Below are 22088 nucleotides of genomic sequence, written 5' to 3'. Positions count from 1 at the left end.
CCAAGCCATGAGTTAGGCAGAGCACAGGAGGCCCTGTTCAGATAACACGCTAAGCCATAGCTTAGCGTGTCATGGGAACCATGGCTTAGCCTGTTGTATGAACATTCCTAACCGTGGCGGCTATATAACTATGGTTTAAACACGCTCACTAACCATTTGCTGCCAAAGGGTTAGTTTTCTAACCATGGCTTAGCGTGTTGCCTGAACAGGCCCTGAGTGTATCACATCAGTGGTTTGACATGTGCCTTGAAATGCTACGCCATTCCGTTGGACGTGTCCACCCCTGGGAAGCACGAATTTTCTCCTCTATCCCTTGCCAGTTACATAGACAGTGGCATCATCCCAAAAGGTTGCAATGAGAACGTGCTGGGTTTCCCAGGTGCTGATGGGTGCAGGGGAATTCCTGGAATATTGCCAGAGCACAACCCGTGCCTGTGCCCTGCCTCCCTTTAAAAACAAACCAAGTGGATTCCAGGAAGCACAATCAGCCTGAGAATCTGTTATAGTTACAAAGGAGATGCCTGCCTGTTCTTGCAGTTGGTCGAGAAAAATGTAAGTGTGCATTGTTCGTGTGCCTCTAGTTTAAATCCAGAGAAGAAACAAAACCCTGTGCCTCAGAATACCAAAAATTTGGAACAACCTGGAATTTAGCCTCTAGATAAAACCCATTGCACTAACAAAGGGGCATGAATGTGAATTTAGCCCTAGTGGGAAGCTAATAAAAACTTTGTACATTCAGTTTTCATGCAACAGTTGAGGATCTGCAAAGGAAGCCATTTTTCAGTGGTGGATGGTGTGTTGAGGGCCGTGGGTTAGAGGATGGTGCATTTTCCTTTCTCCACCCAGGGGTTGCTCTTCATCAGCTCTGGATTCAGAAACGGGTCTTCCGGGATGCCATCTTCTATCCACTTAAGAAATCTAGAAGGGAGGAGAAACCAAGAGGGTCTTTTTTTTGCCTCAGTATCAGGCTAGCATTGCTATGTCTATTGCCGCAATGGGTGTTTATGCTGCCAAACGTCTTTAATAGGAAAACCCCAACTTTTTAGGATTTTATTTCAAGTTCCTTTTATATACGTTTGCCAACAAGGAACTCTGGAAATCGTAGGACTTTGGAGGTAGCAGCCGATCTGCCTCCTAGCCAGTAAGCAAGGTTACTCTGCTGTATCAGCTGCACCATCTAGTGGCTGTATAATGAAATATAGAATTTACCGAGACAACATCCTCAATTCAAAGTATGTGTCCACCCATGTAAAGGAGTCGACCTTAAAGCAATTAAAAACAATTTGTGTAACCATGGAGAATTTAGCCATCAAAGGCTTTGTTCAAAAGCCACGTCTTAACTTGGTGCCGAAATGAATCCTGCATTGGTGATGGTCAGGCCTCCAAGGGGAGGACGGCATTCCACAGTCAGGGTGCCACAACAGAGAAAGCCCTCTCCCTTGTCCCACCATAACATATGTCTTGCGTTCGTGGGACATGGAGGAGGGCTCCTCCAACAGCTCTCAAATCTCGGGCAGGCAGATATAGGGAGAGGCGCCCCCTCAAATACCGAGGTCCCAAGCCATGTAGGGCGTTGCCAACACCTTAAATTCCAACTGTGAGCGTTTAGGCAGCCAATGCAATTCTTTTAAGACAGGTGTTATATGGTCTTTATAGTATGTTCCGGTGAACAGTCTAGCTGCTGAGTTTTGCACTAACTGCAACTTCCAAGTCATCTTCAAGGGCAGCCCCATGTGGACTGCATTGCAGTAGTCCAACTGGGAAGTTACCAGTGCGTGCACTACTGTGGCTAGGTTGTCTTTGCAACTATAGGGGCTGGGAACTTGGGGGATTTAAAAAAAATGAAACCTGAGACTCTTGGTATGCTGAATTGAATTCTCTAGTGGTGCCCTGTGTGTAAGTGGTAAGCGATCGTGCTCTCTGCCAAGGGAGGCGCAGTGCATGCACTCACTCAGGGATGGTTTTTGAGGACATCTCCCGCTTGTAAGCCAGCTGGTACTTAAGGCTTTCAACTTCCTTTTTCCACTGGGGTGCTTCCCATTCATCCATGGAGGCTTGTGTCGGCGGTAGTTCTGGTCAAGGGAAGAGGGGGTTCAACCTAGACTGAAAACCAAACAACAACGGTGAACAGCGTTGAATTGGCTGCGTTACATTTTTATGTTAACTGTCTTCCAAGGAGATGCTAAGGAGGAGATAACACAGTTAATCCGTGCCCAGTGCTTTTCTTGTTTGCACCGAAGTCATAGACAGAGCTTCATGGCTGAACCTGGGTGCCACTGGTTCTAGTCTGATGTCATAATTGCTCCTTATAAAGTGCTCCTAGTCTCTGCTCTCAAGGAGCTTACAGTGAACCTACACTTCAGCAACAAAAGAGGAAGTGCATGGGTAGAAAAGGATAGGAGTGAGTGATAACAACCCTTCAAGGAGGACAGTATTCTCACAGCAGAAAATAAAAGGCACTTGTGTTGGCGTTTTGTCACTCAAGGGGGGTTGTAGGAGTATCGCAGAATAGCACAAATATACAAGTGGAAATAGTGCTTCCTTTCGCTTTCACAAACAATACTGCATTTTCCCTGCTCTAAAAAATCCTGCCAAAAGTGCTCTTTATACCCAGAAGCAAAACTGGAGTCATGATATCATCTAAAGAACCCATAAACAATAGTGAGTAGGGAATGACAAGCACACCATAAAGGCCTCATGTCGAAAAGCTCTCAGGCCCTTTTTATACCTAAGGGTTATCCCAGGAAAATAGAGGGATTGTCCCTGCCTGCTCCCAGGATTCCCTGTGTGGTATTTGCATGCACAGGTATGATCCCAGGACGATCCCTGGAAAAAAGGCAGGTGTAGAAACACCTTCAGTGTCCTATTTTGGCTCTAATGCTGTTAGCACTGCACCACCTGAGTCTGATTTAAACGGGAGTGATTGATGGACTAAAAATTATTTAATCAGATGTCACTAGGTTTGTCAAATGACCAAATACATTGGCTTGGCCTGCTCCTGTGTCACAGCATCCCTCCAGTGAAGCTTTTCACAGCATGGAGGTAAATGTTTTCACCTGCTAATGACTGCACATCATACTGTGGTCAAAGACCGAATTACAGGGACTGGTTGAAAGATTGGCAGTTGAGGAATTAGGATTACTGGCTGTTGAAACTCGCCTTTGCATATCCTTTGTTTCAGCAACCACAGATGGGCAAGGAAGATATGGGTCGCTTTGCAGTAGAACCCTAAAAAAAATGTTTTTTGCTGCTTCATTGGCCCTAGGAAGGCTGATGTTTTCCTTCCAAGATGGAATTTGGCTGCCATTTTCTGTTTTTCTGGCAGGCTCATGTGTCTTTAATACTGCAATGCAGCGGGCTGAGCACTCCTTCATCAGGAACACTGCATTTTCCACTCTGGTGAAAGCTCTACCTGTTGACTTTCTGCTAAAGGCAGAGGGGCCTCTTTCAGGCCGAAGGTGACCATTCTATGCTCCACTGTCTCTCGTTGCTGGTCCAATAATGCAAATTTCCTGATTTGCCACAGCAGGAAGAATGTGTATATGTGCAGGGGGGGGGGGAGTGAGTCGGTGCAATGGAGTACAGGGCTCCTTCACCATCAAGTTGTGGAGAGAGGAAATTTTAGCGGATGCTACTTCTCACGCCAGCATGACAAGCTGAAATTCCCTCCCTGCGCTGTGAAAGGCTCGGGAGTGCTCCAGTCCTGTGGATCTCATCCCGCTACTCTTTGATGATGACCTTTCCCACCATATTCAGACAGCGTTCCAAGTCCAGGTTCAATGCCCGAGGCACACGGCCTGCTGCTGACTTGAGCACAGCAAAGATGAGCCAAGATTCAATCAGTGTCGATGGCCAACTCTACTATTCTATGATTCTACATATCTCAGTAAACTGAAATACAGCACAAAGAGTTTTAAGAGCTGGCTTTTATAGGCGCTCATTTGCCCTGAATACTTTGTTCTTGCATAGCCAATCATATCTTTGTGATCCCCTGCTTTACAGGTCCCTCAACTAGAAAGACAGGAAAAGTCGTGAGACAGGGTTGCGTGAGCCTTTGTCCAGGGCGACAGGCGAGACTGTGTCTGTATGTAATATAAAAAAATAATAGTACAACTTCTGCTCCAAGAAAAACAGTGCTGTATTCAGTACAAATTATGCAGCTTAAACTCTTTCTTTGCATTAAATTGTGCAGAAGTTATTCTGCTAGTTATGGAAAAAGAAGCTATCTTGGCCACTTGAAATCTGTTAGAGCAGTACGACAATGGAACCAGTTCCCTAGGGAAGTTGTGGGCTCTCCCACACTAGAGGCCTTCAAGAGGCAGCTGGACAACCCTCTGTCAGGGATGCTTGAGGGTGGATTCCTGCATTGAGCGGGGGTTGGACTCAATGGCCTTGTAGGCCCCCCCTTCCAACTCTGCTATTTTATGATTCTATGATGCAGCTACGTCTCAGCCCTTGGTAGGTGGTGAAATCTCATAAATCAGTCTTCATGATCATAGGGACTGGAAACGTGAGCCTTCTTTTTAAAATAAAATAAAATATGCAAGCTGGCATTCTCAGAAACCAGAATTGTGTTCTTTTGCTGAGCTTGCAGAGTTTTTCAGCTTACATCCAGCACTGATCAAAGCTTCAATTTCCCCCCCTACCAATCAGGTGAGCTGAGTATATAGTCAAGAGTCCTTTGACAAGTCTGAACTCCAGGCTTAGAAGCACCAAACCCCCTCCTCTGACCCTCAAGGTTGGTGCTATCTGGAAATGCCCCCACCCCACCTCCACCCCGGGTACATCCCGTATCCACTCCACATTTCGAAGGCTTCTCCCCAGCACGTAGAACAGCCTGGCTGGGCTTACGGGAAAGTGACGTGCTCCCATCCCATGATTTGCATAGTTTATCTTACGGCATTAGCGTTTGACTAACAAATCCTTCTAAATGCTGTTGGGGGTGCTGGGGAAGGGGGGGGGCAGGCAGCTGTTGTTGACCTGATGGGAAGGAAAGATTTAATCCGGATGCAAATAGCTGTTTTGGCAGGAGTGTGTGTGAGGGTGGACTGAAGCCCAGGTGGCTCCGAGCTTGACCGAACATGGATGCCCCCACCTTTCCCCGTGCCAAAATAAGCATTTTCTCTCCCCCCACTCCCCAGAGCCCCATTCAGAGCCAGCCCTACAGTTTCGCACATGGAGGCGGCCTGCGTCAAGCAGCAGTGTTTGTTGGATCTTTAACGGGCAGCAAATGCCCTTGCTGAGGTAGCCTTACGTCAGAATTACTTTCAATTTAACAACACATTTTACTGGAAAACCAAGGGAGTGGCCATGGGGTGCCCCACGGCCCCAGAGGTAGCCAATCTACATATGGCTGAATATGAAAAAGATCTCCTCTCATCTGAGGGCACATCCAATAAACATATTCTGGTATGGCTCAGATACATTGATGATGGGTTTTCTTTTTCCGTTTGGCAGGGTAACGGGGAAGAATTACAACAATTCATAATGCACATAAATTCCAGGAACGAAGATAGCCAGTTTGACATCCAACATAACATTCTAGAAATTCGTTTTCTGGACCTCAAGATAAAAAAAAAAAGCGGGGGGGGGGGGGCAAACACCTTATCACCTCTAATTGTAGAAAACCTTCAGATGTCCCTAGATGTCTCCGTTATGACAGCTTCCAACACCATTCTCTAAGGAATAACCTTCCATATGGACAGTTTTAAGATTAAAATGTAACTGTTCCAAGTATCAGATTTTAAACAAGAATCACACACACTGGCACTGTAATTAAGAGAAAGAGGATACCCCAATGCTGTAATCTCTGAAGGCTTAAAGAAGGCAGAGACAAAAACACAGGCAGTGCTCTTGACAAAAAAGAACACAAATTAATTGCAATTTAACATATGGCAAAGTAACTAATCACCTACAAAGAAGTATCAGGAGACGCTGGCACATAGTGCAACACATTCCAGATCTACACTACTGCTTTAAAGTGCTTTATAACAGTTTTGACAACTATATATGGAGTGTGTCCTGGGCCCCAGTTGTCAAAACTGTTATAATAGTATAGCTTCCAAATCGTGTGAGGTACAGGTTCCTCTCTATTCGGCCCTGGTTAGGCCTCATCTAGAGTATTGCGTCCAGTTCTGGGCTCCACAATTCAAGAAAGACGCAGACAAGCTGGAGCGTGTTCAGAGGAGGGCAACCAGGATGATCAGGGGTCTGGAAACAAAGCCCTATGAAGAGAGACTGAAAGAACTGGGCATGTTTAGCCTGGAGAAGAGAAGATGGAGGGGAGACATGATAGCACTCTTCCAATACTTAAAAGGTTGTCACACAGAGGAGGGCCAGGATCTCTTCTCGATCCTCCCAGAGTGCAGGACACGGAATAACGGGCTCAAGTTAAAGGAAGCCAGATTCCAGCTGGACATCAGGAAAAACTTCCTGACTGTTAGAGCAGTACAACAATGGAATCAGTTACCTAGGGAGGTTGTGGGCTCTCCCACACTAGAAGCCTTCAAGAGGCAGCTGGACAACCATCTGTCAGGGATGCTTTAGGGTGGATTCCTGCATTGAGCAGGGGGTTGGACTCGATGGCCTTGTAGGCCCCTTCCAACTCTGCTATTCTATGATTCTATGAAAGCAATAGTGTAGATCCTGCCCTGGATGCCAGAACCAACCAATGGTCTCCTTTAAAAGAACCAGGAACCTAAGAGATCTATTAATCAGAAGTGAATTTAAAGAAAATTATAGAAGCCCACCCAACATTTTGTTAGGCCATCATCCCTGTGAACATCGCTGTTATTGTAGATATACCACCAAAATCACAGAATTTGTAAACCCCTCTGATCAACAAAAATATCCTCTAAAACACTTCACCAGCTATAACAGTTCCTTTGTCATCTATTCTATGCCATCCAGTGCAAATGCCCCCAAATCTATGTAGGCAAAACCATCAGACCCCTAAAAAAATGTATAGGGGAGCACCTTAGCAGCATAAAATAATTACAGGCCAGGTGCACCATTAACCCATCATTTTGCAGAAGAACAATATTCCCACACAGACTTAAAATTTTGGGCTCTGGATAAACTAAACACAAATAATGAGAAACAACTACTAAGGAGAGAGATAGGAAGGATTATAAAATTAAAAACCTTAAAACCTAAAGGTTTAAATGAAGATTTGTTCACATTTACTGCGATTCAGCAAATTGCTGTAGTTAATTACAGCAGCCCTGCCCCAACACGCATTTTCCCACTAAGATAACATCTGATAAAAGAAAAAAGTGTACAAGGATATATGATGGCTCTGAAGACCAATCTTTTCCGTCGCCACTAATAATCAGTGAAAGACATTTTGTTGTTAAGAAGAATCATCGAATAGTTGAGCTGGAAAGGGCCCCTGCTCAATGCAAGAATCCACCCTAAAGCATACCCGACAGACTACAGAACTCTGCAGACTACTTCCTACAAGTAAGATATGCCATACATTCTTTTGTTAAAATATGTTGTGTATGTACGTAATGAAATAATAGTATATAGAGTACTTTGTCCTCATATATTAAATTAAAAAAAGTTTTAAACATATTTCATATCTACAGAGCCCCCTGTGGCCACATGTTAATTTTACAATAAGAATATATTTTTACTATGTGTTGTTCCTTTTATGTTTTACAATATGCATTTACAATATGCATTTTAATTGCTTATAGGTCCCCTGAGAAAGGCCTAGCAAAATTACAGGCTGAAACACATCGGGCTTCTCAACCTAATATAAAAAAATAAAAGCATATTTTATGGACTTCTGGACTGCTTTTAGTTCTATTGGTTTGCCCAGTCTGGTTCTGGGCAAGTTGGGCTATTTCTCTTGAGCTTTCGTATTAATTGAGATAAAGCACTTACCTTAGCAGTCCGGCTCTTCCTCTGGAGAAACTTAGCTCTAAGCAGCCCTCTCAGCCCTGAAGTTATGATTGCTGCTTTGCATGTATAATAGACATTCAACTAAGCAAATTCGTGGTTTGGTTTGATTTCTATTTGAATGGTGTTAAAGCTGTCGGGACAAGAAAGATGTAGCATAGCGTTTACTCAGGAGAAAGGCATTATCTAGGGCAGAATGGAGACAGGCATTATCAGCAGGTCTGATCCTGCCTTGAAAAATCAAGCACTAGCATGACATCCTGTCTCCTCTCTTCCTGAAACTGCAGGGCTTGCTGCTGTTGTGGTTTTGGGTTGTTTAGCTCATTGGTTTTAGGATTTTTTAAAAATAATAATCTCAGATTTGTGTTCTAGAAAATAAGGAGAAACCTTGTAATACGGGAGAGATACAACTGGGAAGAGCAGGTATGTTCTGCGGTGCCGGGGTAGAGAATTCTTAGCACCTGCATCGAACTACAATTCTCAGGATTCTTTGGGGGGAACCATGATAGTTAAACTAGTATTGAGCTGGAAAAAATGGCAAAGTAGATACTTTAGATCATGCCGTAACTTACTTCAGAGACAGTGTGGTATAGTGGTTAGCATTAGGGTGACCATACGAAAAGGAGGACAGGGCTCCTGTATCTTTAACAGTTGAATTGAAAAGGGAATTTCAGCAGGTGTCATTTGTATATATGGAGAACCTGGTGAAATTCCCTCTTCATCACAACAGTTAAAGCTGCAGGTGCCCTGCCCTCTTTTAAATCTAGTCACTCTAGTATAGCTCCTGCACTTTAACTGTTGTGATGAAGAGGGAATTTCACCAGGTTCTCCATATATACAAATGACACTTGCTAAGATTTCCTTTTCTATGCAACTGTTAAAGACACAGGAGCCCTGTCCTCCTTTTCATATGGTCACCCTAGTTAGCATATTTGACTAGGACTGGGAAGACCTGAGTTCATAGCTTGATTCAACCTTAATGCTCAGTGAATGGTCTTGAGCCACTCACTATGTCTCAGCCTCATAGGGTTGTTGTGAGGATAATATTTTAGGAGAACCTTCTCCTGAGGCTAAAAATGCAATAATACGTTCCAACCCATTAGCCAATTAGGGAAGTAGAGAAGGATTTGAAGTGTCACAGTGGACCGAGTGCAACATCTTTGGGTGATGGTTTCCCTTCTGTGCCTTGTCTGAAATAAGGACCCTGTTGGGAAAGAATCCCATCCCATTTCTCATAGCTAATGATGACCCCCGCAGGAATTTATGCCTTATAACATATCAGTTTTCTTGAACTAATGGCCTGGCCTGCAGATGTTTGCTCTATAAGCACCGCTTGCAATGCACGGGCTCGGTTCACGGCTGATCGATGAAATGGGTAATCCAACCTTAGACTCATTCCGCGGGTTTACTCCTGTGAATCACAGCAACTCCATTTTCATTTGTTGGGGCTTATAATCCAGCCCAGCCCCAACTAACTCTTTGCTCACTCTTTCCCATTTCCCGAGATACCTCGTTGATTGACAGGTGCTTCTTTATCTCCTGTCAGTACCCCCATGGTTCACTGATTAGTGAGGTTGGCGGTGAACACCACTGCAGTTCAGGGAAAGACAGTGTCTTCCATCTGCTTCGGCAGTGGAACGAGGGATAATTCAGGGTCACTTCAAGACCAAATACACTCTCTTACCAAAAGGCCAAAGCAAGGGGAGGCTCCGATACTGGTGTACTTCCAATATTAATCCATGAAGGCACTGAGGGCTTACACCTGATTAACACTGACGCAAGTAGGATCAGAAACTGGATGGACCTCTTGCACCAGAGATAAATGTGAATTGACTCAGAGCTCATTTCAGACCATGGGCATGTGACCTGGGCAGAGATGCCCAATTGGACGGATAGATTTTCTTCTGAGTCAAACATTAATGTTTTCCCATCACTGCTGTTGGCAGGATCTAAATTTCTTCTTGAAAACAGGTTGTTATTGGTGGAGTATTTGCATCAGAAACACTGGACTAAAAAAGGTTGAAACCAAAAAAGCAAAGACTCACAACTCTGTCTACATTCAAACTCCCCAAACATTTTGTCTTCAGTCTCCACCCAAACACCTGGGATGTGCTGCAATAACTAGAAGCTACCAGTCATCAAAAATTTAAGGAAGCATTTTCTCGCTAGCTTTCAATGACGATTTAATAATTTAAATTATTATTAAATTATTATTACATAAACAGTTTCACCTACTGTTAAAGTTTATGGACAAATTAATTTCACTTTACACAGTCTTATCAGTATGTTTTGCTTTGAATTTGCAGTCTTAACAGGAAGTAGTAATTTTAAAGAGTTTTGTTCTGAATTGACATTTCAAAAGGAAACCAACATTGAATCTTTCTAAGATGCCTACATTACTTGTGCATCCCTACAGAATACTTAGCATGTTTAGCTATCCAGCCCATAAGGGTATCAGTTAGGGAATATGGTTGTAAGCTCTAGAGCATCCATATGTAAACAGGTGAAATCTGCTGATAATAGATTTCGCAAGGACCAACTCCAATTTTTCCTCATATATATATTTTTTTACATTTGAAGATAACACTTTCAGATCCGGGATGACAGCAGACTAAATTCAATATGTTCTCTAGGTATAATCTCAATTCATGAAAATGGAAAGCAAACTAATTACGTACAACTTAAAATATGTTAATAAGATGCCTAATGATAGTGCTAAGAAAATATTAATTATGGGCACAATTCAGTCAAAAACATTTTCCTCTAGTTTGGTATTGTCTCATGCTCTTAAAAATGCAACAATATATATTTTATTGTTTTATTGTATGTAAAGTAATGTGAAATAGTTTCAGGACTGACAAGTCATAAAGTTGCTTATATAAATGATGATGATGATGATACACTTTTGAGTCTCATTTATACCAGTGGAAGAGAGTTATGAAAATGTTTAACTCTCCTTGTGAAATCAATAGGACTTTAATGGATTTAGTTGGGATAATCATACCACATACGAAGATATTGCACATTATTATTTCATATATTGCTTTAAATATATTACACCAAATATTTATACTGCATTAAAATGTACTATATAGTACTAAAATAAAGCTAATCTGCATCCTCCATAACTGATATTTATGTATTTTAGATGCAAGTATGTTTAGCTAAGTAGACACTATTGGTGTTCAGAGAAGGGCAACCAGGATGATCAGGGGTCTGGAAACAAAGCCCTATGAAGAGAGACTGAAAGAACTGGGCATGTTTAGCCTGGAGAAGAGAAGATTGAGGAGAGACATGATAGCACTCTTCCAATACTTAAAAGGTTGTCACACAGAGGAGGGCCAAGATCTCTTCTCGATCCTCCCAGAGTGCAGGACACGGAATAACGGGCAAGTTAAAGGAAGCCAGATTCCAGCTGGACATCAGGAAAAACTTCCTGACTGTTAGAGCAGTGCGACAGTGGAATCAGTTACCTAGGGAGGTTGTGGGCTCTCCCACACTAGAGGCCTTCAAGAGGCAGCTGGACAACCATCTGTCAGGGATGCTTTAGGGTGGATTCCTGCATTGAGCAAGGGGTTGGACTCGATGGCCTTGTAGGTCCCTTCCAACTCTGCTATTCTATGATTCTATTGGGGGGGGGGGTGAAACTAAAAAATATTCTTTCTTTTCCTGACATCTTTTTCCATCTCTCTCTCTCTCTCTCTCTCTCTGTCTCTCTCAACTCTAAACTTTGAGGTCACCCAATTATGTTGATGGGCAGCAGCTTCGGGATAGTCAAAAGAAAGAACTTGTTCCCGGAACTCACTAATTATGTGTTTCACTGCCACAAGATTTGGTGAAGACAAGCACTCTCTTAAAAAGGCCTTGTAAAATTCATGGAGGAGGTATATTATCCATGATAGCTAAATGAAACATCGATGTTTACAGCTGTCTACTCTGAACACCATTTGCAGGGGAGCAAACAGGGTAAGGCCGTTGTGTTTGTGCCCTGGTTGGGGCCTTCTCAGTTACAACGGAGTGAAGGACCGGCAGAGCGCCTCTTACATTTCTGAAACGAGTGAAGTTGTTGTTTCTACATTTTCTAATTTGTCAAGATCCCTTTGAATGGGGGATGCCTGAAACCAAAGACTAGAATCCACCCAAGTACTAATCAGAGTGCTGAGAGTAGCAACACCCTCCACAACATCCTTTTCAAAACCTCAGGGAATTTGAGAATATCACGGTACGCAGCACCAATGTACCTAATTCGTTGTGTGCGATCTCCCTCTGGGCAAATATACAGTTGAAAACAAACAGCCTCAAAGAACACAAATGAATACACTCAGGACAGTGAGTTTCAGACTCACATTTTTCATATTGTCCTGTGAGTTGCAGAGGATTATGGGGAATGCTCTGGGATCGAATCTCAAGTTGTGTGAAATGCCAGCAGGGTCTCTGGAGCAAATTAAGAGCTTGCCCTAGAATATGTCCAGGACTGATGATCCATAATAGTGGACAAGCTACTTTCAAGTAAACCTCTACACCAAGCAGGATCTAACACTTTGAAAACAGTTTGAAAACCGTATATAGAGTGTGTTGTGGGCCCCAACAGTTGTCAATACCATTATAAACCATTTTAAAGCAGTAGTATAGATCCTGCCCTGGGTCACCTTTATCATTCTGCTCATTTATTTTATTTATTTATTTATTACATTTATATACCTCCCCCATAGCTAGAGCTCTCTGGGCAGTTTACAGAAATTCTAAAATTGAGATAAAAATTAGTATACAAAATTTAAAATTCTAAAACACAGAATTTTGAAGGAGCCACTGATAAACATTCAAGGAATATCAGGGAGGGTCCCCCCAACATGTGGCTCTTGATACTCACATAATTAAGGAAGTGATTATTGCCATACTGTAACATGTGGATGAGGATTTTGTATTACATAAACTCTCCTCCCTATCTTTTCCTAAAGGAAAAACTTTTATAATATAGCTGTTACCTATACATTAAAATCTCCAGCATATGTCTACCAAGCCTATATGTCTCCAAACTTGCTTTTCTTAAAATCAGAAAAAAACAGGAAGTGCTCATTCTGGGGTCCTGCCTAGTATAGCCACAGATCTAATTCATAGGGCAATCACAAGTTCACATGTTTTGTTTGCATGTGTCCAAGACATGTTGTCCTTTGTTCTGTTCTTGGAATCGCCACTTTCGATTACCTGTTCTTATTGAAGCATTTTAGTTCCAATTTTATCATCTTTCCCCCAGAATGAAATTTGAGTGCTTTAAAAGCTTAACAGAACAGATGTGTCCTACGAGCTGTCAACATCCGAAGCTGCTTTAGGTATATCCTGCCCAATTTGCATTAACCAAAGATTGTTACAAATTCTTCCAGTACGCAGCAAATATTGCATATAATAGTTAAATTCAGTAAAATACCAATGCCGTTATATCCATTAGTCTCTGGAACAAGGAATATTCATCAAGGCCAGTGCTGACTGCTCTGGCAGGCAGGCAAGATTTGTTCCAGTCATCTTGATTGAGTTTCCTGTTCTAAACTAGAGACGCAGATGACTGAGCTTCAGCGGGAATAGCAGTGCACTGCCATTGAGCAATGAGTCCTCCGCACACTTACATTCCTGGCATGGCTTCTGTGTGATCATCCAAAACGTGCACCCTAGGACCCTTTGCCATTTTAGAGAGGTGCATTTCCTTCAGCCACAACGTGCCCCCTGAGATGGCACTGCGCATCTCTTTCACTATCATATCACCCCAAGTGCCCCCTAAAATCTGGAAAGAGGGCTACAATTTCTAAAGTACAGAATGGTCTCAGTTCCGGAAATGTACATCTCTTCACTGGCTAAGCTATGCGTAAGACCACCAAGAGATGTAAATATACTTTTAAAAGCATTTAAACAGCAAATAGAAATACACTTGTGAATTTTAAATTACCCCTGACTGCAGATTCCCATGTACACAGTGCCGCGGTAACTTATCAAAGCTATACTGCTTCTGGACATGGAGGTTCCATTAAGCTGTCATGGATAAATAATAATTGAAATTTCCCACTTCTTCCTCCAGTAGCTAGAAAAAAGAATGCCCTCCCCATTTAGAGATGCTGATTATTTAATAAATGAACCAAACCAGCAACCTACCTTTGAAGAAGAGATGTTAGTTAAGACCAAAGAAAAGTTGTATAGTTGTTTTTGGTGTGTGTTTTAAAGTCTGGTTTTCCCACGGAAGATTGTGTCCACTACAAAAAGGTTCAAACTGCTTCCCAGGACTTTCCCTAGAATGTCTCCAAGCTGAAGCCCTTGTTGCTGTTAACAATCTGAAATCCTGAATGTAATCTATTAATGTACGGCCTGTCCAGCTGCCTCTGAAAAGGCAAAAAAAAAAAAAAAAAAACCAGGGATAATGAGAAATCCTCTCTCTCCGGTGCAGAGCCCTGTTTAACGGTTTGGAGAAGAGATAAGCTGAGAGAGAGAGAGAGAGAGAGAGAGAACCCTTTGTCTTCCTCTGGTACTGATGACTCCAAATGTCCTCTGATGAAAGGTTCGGCCCCAGAGACAAAGCTACAGGATTAAGATGCTGAGGCAAATGCCTCATTAGGGAGGAGCAGAACAGTTGCCCTTGTGATGGCGATGTTTGGGTACCATAGATACCCTTTTTCTAAGAATGGTACCTTAATTGTATCTCTGGGGGCTGGCAGGGGAGGGCGGGGGAATCCGAGAGAAACATAGCGAGCAATAACAGGCAACAGCATTATCACCACCATTTTTCCATTGCACCTACGCAGGCCTAGCAAAAGATTTTCAAAAAAACAAGTCATCATATGGTAGGGAGTTGCCTAAAGGCTGTGCAGACCAAGCCTTTGCTGTGAATGTCAACCCATCCACCCCCCACCCCACATTCATTAATACAATCGAGCAGTTTTCATACTCTGTTCTTATCCTTCCTCAGAGGCTTTGACCAGCGTTTTAGTGCGGAGATTGGTAACAGCAGTGTTCCAAAAATGTCTCGGTTACCATTACTGATCTTCAACATTGGGCACATAGCCTAGAACAGGGATGGGCAGGTACCAGCCTTGCAGGATCTACTGTTTTGTTTTTTACCAGAGCCCCAAATCCCCCTAACCACAGCCTGGTGCAAAAGACACAGACTTAGGGTGCCATCCTATGCATGTTTAGACCGAAATAAGTCCTACAACTCCCAGCATAGCTTATTTCTGTTTAAACATGCATAGGATTGTGTCCTTAAGAGTGATAAAATTCTGAGTCCAAGAATTTGTTTTAAGTAGCAGAACTGAGAAATCTTACACAACTGGTTATCCCAAGCATTCTCCATTTCAGCAGTATAGTTTAGGACTGAGGTGCCGGGGGGGGGGGGGGGGATTTTGTGGCTGCTATTGCTCAATAACCATAAATCCTTGCCGAACAACTGCAAATTACCCAGACATCTACCAGTAGATCCAGATCTGCTTTCTGCCCCCCCCCCCCCCGGTCTAGAGCAGGGTAGGCAACCTGGTGCCCTCTGGGTGTTTTGGACTTCAACTCCCATAATCTCAACCATTGGCCATACTGGCTGGGGCTGATGAGAGTTGTAAACCGAAAGATCTGGAGGGATCCACGTTGCCTGCTCTTGCTCTAGAGGTCCCAGGCCTAGCTGTTACCTCACCAAAATAATGTGACTTGGAACACCTTTCAGAATCCTCTGCAACTTGAAGGTTTTTCTGAGTAGGCGATCCAATGTGGAAAATGCACCCCAAAAGAAAGCAGCGTGAATTCCGCAGTGGATTGCAAGCGAAGAGCAAATAGGCCAAAATGACAGCAGAGCTGAAACACACTGGGCACCTTTCCTGGATTGGACCATAATGCTCTCCCCACCACCTCCCCATCAAGGGCCTCCACCGAGCAGCAGGCCAGACGCATTTGCTCCAAAGGATGCCGCATGGTCATTACATTAAAGCGGTCAATGATAGCAGATCCCCAAATACAAGATTATTGAGCTGTTTGACATCAAATGTAATCTCCAAGTGCCGCCTCTCTTCCAAACAATTATCGGAAGGGATTGTGGGAGGTTTAGTGGCAAAATGACGCTGGATGTAGGTTATTGGATTTTCAGAGATTTTACTAGTGGGACGTCTAAGTGGAGCAAGGCCAGCCTGCAATGAGACAGAGAAAAACCCCATGCAGCTTCCCAGAGGAAAACGTCATTCATGTTGGGCCTGCTGCCATAGGGCTTCCTATATTCATCATCTTACGCAGGAATAAATCAACAAAATGGCCTCTACACTGTTCATTTGCTGAGGTTTCATCTGGACTGCAGCTTCTTATACACCTAAACAGAAAAGCTGGCAAAACCTGCCGACGGCAGGTCTCTTTTCTTAAAACAGAAACCAGTTGGCAAGTCGAGGCGATTACCTCAGGCGGCAAAATTTGGGCTTTTTGCCACCTGAGGGGGGCCAAATCGCCAAGCATGTTACATTTTTACCAGTTCGGATTTCCTGCCTCAGGCATCAAAATATTCCGGCCCTCTCTGTATTATAAGCCTTCTAATGGCTATGTGGGTGTCCCAAACCTTGCTATACACCCATGTTTGCTGCAGCCAGATGAAGGGAAGACAACAGAGTATCATATTTAGGGAATTTCTGAGTGTTCACATGGTAGCACTTAACCCTTAACTGAGGGAGGTTTGATTTCCCACCAGCATTCTTCTTTTATAAAGATTTTCTACTTTTCTCCAAGTTGAGCAGTGGCGCTAGAAGAAAAACATCTTCCAAATTCTCTTGGTCTTTGCAACCCCTTCTCAACCATTCCCTGAACTCCTGACTCCTTTAAACATACCTACGCAGTAGCCACTTTTGTGAGAGTATCTCTCTGGAAAGTGGTATATAAATTTAATAAATAAATAAATGCCCCTGCCCCTCCCATCATTGGCTAGGCCGTGGCCATTCTTTAAAGAAATTGATAAGAAATAAACAAAACTAAAAACCCTTCAAACACTGCTTCTGGTGGTATTTCTGGGGCAGCTGTAAGTGTCCCATTCCCCAAATCCAAAAATGAGCACCATGCCCTTCTCCCCACAACACTCCCCATATGCAGTTTGGCTTGGTCTGGCTGCCATTATGAGATCAACCTCACTGAATTTCCCAGTTTGGTGTCAAAATGCCTCCCGTTTTAGACATGTCTAGTACTCAAGGTATCTTGGGATAGCTATGTACCAAACTTCACCTCTGCTGGTGGCCTGCACTTATCTATCCATCCAGAAATATTTCTTTCTATATCACAGAAATCACATGTTTTCCATGCAAAAGGTTCAACGCTGGCATCTCCAGGTAGGGCCTCAAATCCTGGAGAGCCATTGCCAGTCAGTATCAACAATACCAAGCTAGTCTGGATAAAACCAGCTTCCTAAATTGCCTATCTAAATTTTTAAAGCTTCTGGCAATACACTCATGCCCAGGGATTAATTCCAAGGTTAATTTGAAGGTAGGCTAGGCTGAGGCGGGGTGCTTTCTAGTTTCCTTGAATCGTTCCTCTTCAATGTTTCAGGGAGCTCGAACCTCCACCTTACCTTCTCTCTCTCTGTTTTTGTACTCCCCATTACAGATTTTGTTCATCCCAACCTACAAAACCTACCATGGTCATGCACCATACACAGGCTGAGGGACTACCTAAGGAAAGCAAATCTAACCTCTGTTCATACTACTGCTAAACCTACTTATTTTCCTCTTAGACTAACAAATATATATAGAATCCACATATCAAATCCAAGTTCAAAACCCGCTCTAACATCCTACTATTAATTCACCCTAAGTCAAAGGTAATTAAATCAGGGCTACATGCACCCCCCTTGGCTTCTGGTACAGCGGCTGCAGCAGCAACCCTTCATCCGTCCGTCCCCCTGCAAAAAGGCTAAATTGGTCATTTCTAAGTGTCTGTAGCAGTTTGCAATTTAGTCAGCAAACCAATTTTTTGCTGCAGCATTCTGGTGGTGCTGTGGCAGGAGTGTGGCCCTGGAGGGAGTTGGCCCTGGAGGGAGTTGCCCCAGGCTCCCCTGTGACATTGCCCACGCCTGCCTTAGGTGGAGCATCACTATTCCCAAACTTTAAAAAACAACAACGCCCAACCTCCCCCAAAGGCTTTGCCTCAGCCTTCGTTTACGCATGCCAGATTGCAGTCCGCTTTATTTGCACCAATGTTTTTTGTAGATTAAAGTATTATGAACTAACCACATTTGTGTGTGTGTGTAATATAATGATTGTCAGCCATCTGTTAATCCTTTGGCCAGTAGCAAACCTGTTTCTTAGTTGCTTGGTATAGCAGTTATTAAAAAATGATTTGTTTGGGATTTTTCTTTGGCAGTCTGCTAAAAGAAAGAAGCTGATTAATTAGTTTTCAGTACTAAAATGTGTGTGTGTGTGTGTGTATATATTTATTATAGACACACACCACACACATATATGTTCTCTCAGTGTGTGTATGTGCACGCACACGCACCCCTAGGAGGGACGAGGCTGGGACCTAATTTGAGCCTTGACAGACTAGACCCTGTCCCTGGAAATCTGCTTGCATTGCTCAAGCTTTGACGATTAATCCACGAAAACAGGGCCATTGTGTGAGGGTTGGCATCACTATTCCGTAATCCTAGCCAGAGCGCCCATTCACTGACAACTCAGGAGACGTTGCTTGCAGAGCAGGTGGCACGCTTTCCTGTCAGCCTTAGGACACAGCCCCTGTTTTTAGAAATTTAATCATAAGTCGTCAGACATCCTTCTATCTGGTGGCTTCTAAAGTTTTAGGTGCTCTGGTCATTTCCCCTCAGCTTTTCAAAAGCCTGCCGGCTGATTGCCATCTCTTGTTTTCCCAGCGCCGTGTGAAAGGTACCCACTCTTGCTGGCTTGCACTCTTTAATCTAGTCTTTTTTGGGTTGCTTGCCTTCCACATCTGCCCAGAATGAATGCTGTCTCAACTTACTTCCTGGGCCATGACGCAACTAAATTTAATTTATTTAGAAGACTTTTATCCTGATTTCTGATCAAATGATCCTTTAGGCAGCTTTCAATAGGTTGTAGTAATAGAAAAGTATACACATATACGTAAACCTAGCAGGTCTTCATCACCTGACTTCTACATGGGGCCAAAATGTTATTCCCTCCAGCTATGCAGTTCCAGGGCAACATATATTTATTATTTTCCTACCAATATTTATATGCATAACCAGCATAATCTGAGTGGCTTAGAATATATAGATGTACTCCCTTACTACAGGAATACTACACTGTATTTTAAGATGGAAAACCCCAGCACAGCAGGAAGTAACTTGGTTATTTTTTGTTGTTGAACATGGCCTTTGTAGATTTATTTCCAGAAAGACTGTTGATAACTTAGATGAGTGCATAGCACACCCTATGTGTGTATGACACATGTGTCTATGACAATGGAACCAGTTACCTAGGGAGGTTGTGGGCTCTCCCACACTAGAGGCCTTCAAGATGCAGCTGGACAGCCTTCTGTCAGGGATGCTTTAAGGTGGTTCCTGCATTGAGCAGGGGGTTGGACTTGGTCTTAGGGGCCCCTTCCAACTCTACTATTCTATGATGACCAGTTTTAAAAGGGGAAAATATGCACAATACACATCAACTGAAAATTATCCCTATATAATAATCTGAGGTAGGAAAGACTGGGCCTGTAACCTGTACTCAAATTTGCCAGGGCTCTGCCTTGAGCCCTAGAACATAACCATGAACAGAGGGTTTCTGAGCATGTGCCAAATGTTTTTCCAGTTCCCCACAACCAGCTCCCACTCAACTGGAATTTGGAGGATGGGCTTTGTGATCAGACCAGTATCAGACCATGTACACCAGTTGCTGGGGAACACAGACGAGAGAGTGCTGTTGGACTCGGGTCCTGCTTGTGGGTTCCCTGTGGGCAGCTGGTTGGTCACTGTGTGAACAGAATGCTGGACTAGATGGATCCAGCATGGCTTTTCTTATTTTCTAATGTGTAACTCCCAACAAAAAAGTGGCCATTCATTTAAGGACCTTGAATGCTTCACTGTCCACCAGCTGTTTCAGATGCTACTGTAACAGTACTGCAGGCTACCATGAAGATGACAGGGTGTCCTTCACTAACTTCTAAAGTGTCTACAAGCGAAGTCAAATTGCTCTCCCCTTCCCTTGCGGTTTAGCTCCCCAGCGACCTTCCTTCAACTACAGAGGCCTTAATCCGAAAAGCCCTTTTCAAAACAGTCCTGTTGATTTTCACAAGCCAGAATTCAGTTACTTTAATATCCTGTTGGATCTTCCAAAAGTTCAGTGAGCATTTGTTTAGTACCAGTAAGCAAAGTAAAGAGCAACATAAACTGAACAAGCCAGATAGGATTTCACAACACTAAAGGATGAAGCTCTACCAGATCCCACAAAGCAAAGATTTAGAAGGACCCTTCAGACTGGCTGTTTGTTACATTTGTTTATTTAGGATTTCAGATAAGCTATTGGGTGCCTGCTCACAAAAGACAGCCATCTCTTCTGGGAAGTTAATTAGTGCCCTTGGTGCAAGTAATTTTGCTAAGATTGGCTTCGTTCTGCTTTGTAAAGAGCTTATTGCACTAGTATATTTTAGCACATACTTTCTCACTACACCACAAGATGTAGTGAGGGCCACCAATCTGAATGGCTTAAAATGGGGTTGGATAAATTCCTGGAGGAGGCTATCAAGGGCTACTAGCCCTGATGGTTATGTGCTACCTCCAGTATCCAAGGCAGTAAGCCTGTCTGCACCAGTTGCTGGGGAACATGGGTGGGAGGGTGTCCTGCTTTGTTAGTCCCTGGTCAGCAGCTGGTTGGCCCCTGTGTGAACAGAGTGCTGGACTAGATGGACCCTTGGTCTGATCCAGCCTCAAGGCTCGTCTTATGTCCAGTTGCTGTACCAAGAGGCAATTGGCATATATACTCAGGCTTGTAAATCTGCCCATTTCTAAGTGCCATATGCAGTGCTCATTTCCCTCTGTCTTTGCTGCTCTGAAATCAAAAGTAAGGAGATGACTTTGGCTTTCTGCAGAACCACTTTGGACTAGCCAAATAATTGTCAAGAACAAGTGCAATTGAGTAGCTTCCCAGGTAAAGGACTCTTTTGATTCCCTTATTTGGGGTTGGGGAGAAGATATCTAATTTCCCCACATCAGAAGGTGACACATCACCCTAATGGGAATGTGCTTTCCTCTTGTCGCCAGCTGGATGGGGCGTGGAGGGAAAGAGAGAGAGAGAGAATGCCAATCTCTTGCACTTCCCTCAAGTATCCAAAGGAATTATGGGTCATCCCATAAAGCTGATGGGTGGGAGATTCAGAACAGATAAAAGGAAGGACTTCTTCACACAGTGCGTAACTATGGAATTCACTACCACTAGTTGCAATGATGGCCACCAATTTGGATGTCTTTAAAAGAGGGTTGGATAAATTCCTGAAGGAGAAGGCTATTGATGACTACTAGTCCTGACGGCTATGTGCTGCAACTTTCAGTATCAGAGGCAGTAAGCCTGTATACACCAGTTGCTGGGGAGCATGGACGGGAGGGTGCTGTTGCACTGTGTCCTGCTTGCGGGTCCCTGGACGACAGCTGGTTGGCCCCTGTGGGAACAAAGTGCTGGACTAGGTGGACCCTCGGTCTGATCCAGCATCAGGGCTCTTCTGATGTTCTAAAGGAGCTCATAGCTTCCTAAACATTGGTACTGACACACAGTACATCTTATAGAAAAGAGTCTTTTGAGGCACATGCTCCATGAAGGAGAGCATCTTTCCTACATCTCCACATAAGCAAAGGCTAACCTTGCCTGCGTGATGAGGGATATGGGCTTCCGAGATAAAGGACTTGGCTTTTCAGAGTGGCCTGAGCTACAGGAGTCCTGGACCCTTTCCACTTTAGAAATGAAGCCTGGAAACAAAATAGGGACACTAGAAGGGTGCTGGCAGGGCTACCCAGGAGCCAAGTGGTGGCAGGTTGATTGCTTTGTACAGGGCTTTGCCCTCCCAGGACAAGAAGAAACAAAACTGCCTATGCAAATAAGAACATTCGTCAATTTGCTTTGCATAATTTAACAGGCAAACTAGAATCTGCATTTTTAAAGGAGCCAGTTTAGATGGTTAACCGGTGCCCTGTAAACAAGATTTTAATTTAGCTAGTATCTGATTTTTAT

General features: G+C 43.5%; 2 protein-coding genes across 3 annotated transcripts in view; both read right to left on the bottom strand.

The window, feature by feature from the left end:
- The window catches only part of LOC134410259 (uncharacterized), a 365840-nt gene that overhangs the window by 309477 nt on the left and 34275 nt on the right, over positions 1–22088 (bottom strand). The gene's annotated exons all lie outside the window — the stretch shown is intronic.
- On the bottom strand, positions 564–14090 carry GNG13 (G protein subunit gamma 13). 2 transcript variants are annotated; one of them, XM_063143140.1, is made up of 3 exons: positions 14047–14090; positions 1952–2103; positions 564–918 (listed from the first exon to the last, which is right to left on the bottom strand). In XM_063143140.1, the coding sequence occupies exons 2-3, from the start codon at positions 2047–2049 to the stop codon at positions 813–815; spliced, it is 204 nt and encodes a 67-aa protein (XP_062999210.1). In that variant the 5' UTR covers positions 2050–2103; positions 14047–14090; the 3' UTR covers positions 564–812. The 2 variants fall into 2 exon arrangements, with proteins under 2 accessions (XP_062999210.1, XP_062999211.1); XM_063143141.1 differs by lacking the exon at positions 14047–14090 and adding an exon at positions 7891–7930.

Source organism: Elgaria multicarinata, chromosome 17 (assembly GCF_023053635.1).
Source record: "Elgaria multicarinata webbii isolate HBS135686 ecotype San Diego chromosome 17, rElgMul1.1.pri, whole genome shotgun sequence".
NCBI lineage: Eukaryota > Metazoa > Chordata > Lepidosauria > Squamata > Anguidae > Elgaria > Elgaria multicarinata.
This window is presented reverse-complemented; position numbering and strand designations above follow the sequence as displayed.